Here is a 2,350-nt window from a genome sequence, read left to right as displayed (position 1 = left end):
GTTCGGAACGGCTAGAGGGGTCCTGCATGCGTTTCGCCCGAACGCCGCATGCTCGACGGCGTCTGGAAGGGCTCGCGCCGCCGCGGCCTGGTGTGCGCGCCGCCGCGGGCACTGCCGCCTGTGGCGCCCGCTGCGAGCCGCTTCGTCCCCTCGGCGCGGGATGGCGCACCAGCGGTATCCAATCACACGTGCCCTCGTTCTCGCCCTCATCGGCTGCCAGGTGGCTGCCGGGCATCCCTGCTTGCGCTGCTTGGCCCGCTCCTATGGTGCACAAAACGGCACGCGCCAGCCAGCGTCTATGCGGCAGCAGCGCTCGGCGGCCGGCGTATTGGGGCAGGGGAGCAGCGGAGCCTATACCGGTGTGGTACCAGCCATCACGCTAGCGGTGACCTCCCCACAGAGGTGGCAAAAACTGGGTCCCGATGCAGTCTCAGGGACCCGATTGGCTGCGTCTCGGCGTGCGTGAACGCGTGAGGCACTCGGAATGACGCCTATTTGGTCTATGAGACATATATGATCGTGCGCTGCATCAGCTGGTTCACACCTGTGTGATCTGGGAGTGGCAAAACCGTAAGCCCACGTGTCCCCAGGCATACTGAACTTGCATAACTCAACGTAACACTTCGTATGGTTCCGAAAACAATAGTATAGTAGCCATCGCAGACAGGAACGTGCGAGCGGCTTCACCATGTTCCGGCGGTACAACTGCTGCGACATCGTCGAAGACACCATCCTGCACCACGTGCTGCCACCGCGGCGATGCCGCTGGCGCACGTCCCACCACGAACGGGCCCGCCTTTCGACCAAGCTACGTGGCGGCCCCCACCCAATCCTGAAACAAGCTGGCAGGCCAGCTAGCAGCGGGGCAGCCATGGCGGCTGTGGCTGCAGTGCAGCCACGACCCGGGCATGCTGCAATGCTGTTCGAGCCATGCATGGCCCGGAATGCCTCTGAAACGGCACCCCCGCCTCCCTGTTTCGCTGAACCAGCGCCAACTCGGCTTGAAGCAGTGTCACTTGTGACGACGACCATGTCGTGACTCCCTGTACTGGTTGCGAGCTGCATGAGCCGCGCTCCACCTTTGCAAGCCATATAAAGCGTGCCTTGCTGTTCAGGAGGAGGCGTGTGTGTGTGTGTGTGTGTGTGTGTGTGTGTGTGCGTGTGTGCGCGCGCGCACGCACGCATGTGCACGCGCGCGTGTTCAGGCTGAAATCAAGTGAGCCGGCATGTTCACTGCAGCGTTCATGCGGGCCTGACTGGGTGTACCTCAACCCTTGCTCTGGCCCCGGGGGGTTGCAAACCGTGCCTCAGCACAAAATGCGACCATATGGGAGGTCGCCGTTGGCATGCAGCTGCGGCGGGTGAGGGCGCTGCGCATGACACCATCAGCCCACGTCTGCGCTCACAATAGCGCAGGCGCGAACCCAGTGCTGCCGCCTGAAGCACGCCCGACACATGGGCACCAGATGTGCAAGCAGCCGGCCAAAGTTGGGCCCATGACTGTACCTCTTTGCTGCAACCTGGTGAATTTTTGCTGCGAACGGCGATTGCTCACCTCTTCTGTGCAGCTTTGTTCCCGTCTTCACATGACGCAACCCAGCGGGTGACCCGCAACTGCAGCCGCCAGGTGCTGAATGGAGACTAGCTTTTGCCCCCATGCGATAGCTGATGTAGTCGTGCTCAGATGTTGTCGTGTTGTCTACATATCGACCGATTGCAGATCCAGATCTCGTGCGTATCGGAGTACAGTACACGCGTTCAACATGAGTGAGCCTTCGACAAGAAGCGCTGAAATCGTTGATGTACGACTAGATGGCGACGAGGGATATGGCACGGCGGAGTGCAGCACCCCCAGCTGCAGCGCTGTTGCCGCCGCTGCACCCGTTGTTGCCTCAGCGCCACCCGCGGCCACGGACGCTGGGGACGGCCCCGGCCCCTCATCCTTCCACCTCCTGGGACAAACCGTCCACGTCGCCGGACTGGGGAAGGCGCGCGTGCTGTCGGGCCCGATCGACGCTGCGGGGCGCGAGTTTCAGGGGCACTGCCTGGTGGAGGTGTTGGGGGACGACGGCCGGCCGACAGGGCGCACGCGCCACGTCTACCCCCGGCAAATGCGGCAGCTTCGCAAGGTGCGCGGCCAGCAGGGCGGGGTCGCGCATCGGCGACCTGTACATGCTGGTTGTGCAGCTGGCGCCATGAGAGGCGGTCCGAGCGGCGGTCATGCAGGCATGAGCGGGGTGGGCGGCCGGGTCTCTCCGAAACGAGAGGCTCTGCCTGCTTGCGCCCAGAAGCCCCAGCACACCCCCGCAGATCCCGGCGCGTGTGTTGGTGGTGGAGACCACCCGCGACT

The 2,350-nt window shown here is 63.7% G+C and overlaps 1 protein-coding gene across 1 annotated transcript; it reads left to right on the top strand.

The window, feature by feature from the left end:
* Positions 1–1,763: 1,763 nt before the first annotated feature.
* MNEG_16098 (hypothetical protein) lies at positions 1,764–2,129 on the top strand (the record flags this gene model as incomplete). The annotated part of the gene is made up of 1 exon (XM_014035431.1): positions 1,764–2,129. A coding segment is annotated over one exon (366 nt), but the record flags the coding sequence as incomplete, so codon positions are not given.
* Positions 2,130–2,350: the final 221 nt, after the last annotated feature.

Source organism: Monoraphidium neglectum (assembly GCF_000611645.1).
Source record: "Monoraphidium neglectum strain SAG 48.87 unplaced genomic scaffold scaffold05980, whole genome shotgun sequence".
Lineage (NCBI taxonomy): Eukaryota > Viridiplantae > Chlorophyta > Chlorophyceae > Sphaeropleales > Selenastraceae > Monoraphidium > Monoraphidium neglectum.
Note: the sequence above shows the minus strand (reverse complement) of the source record. Positions and strands in the feature narration are given on the sequence as shown.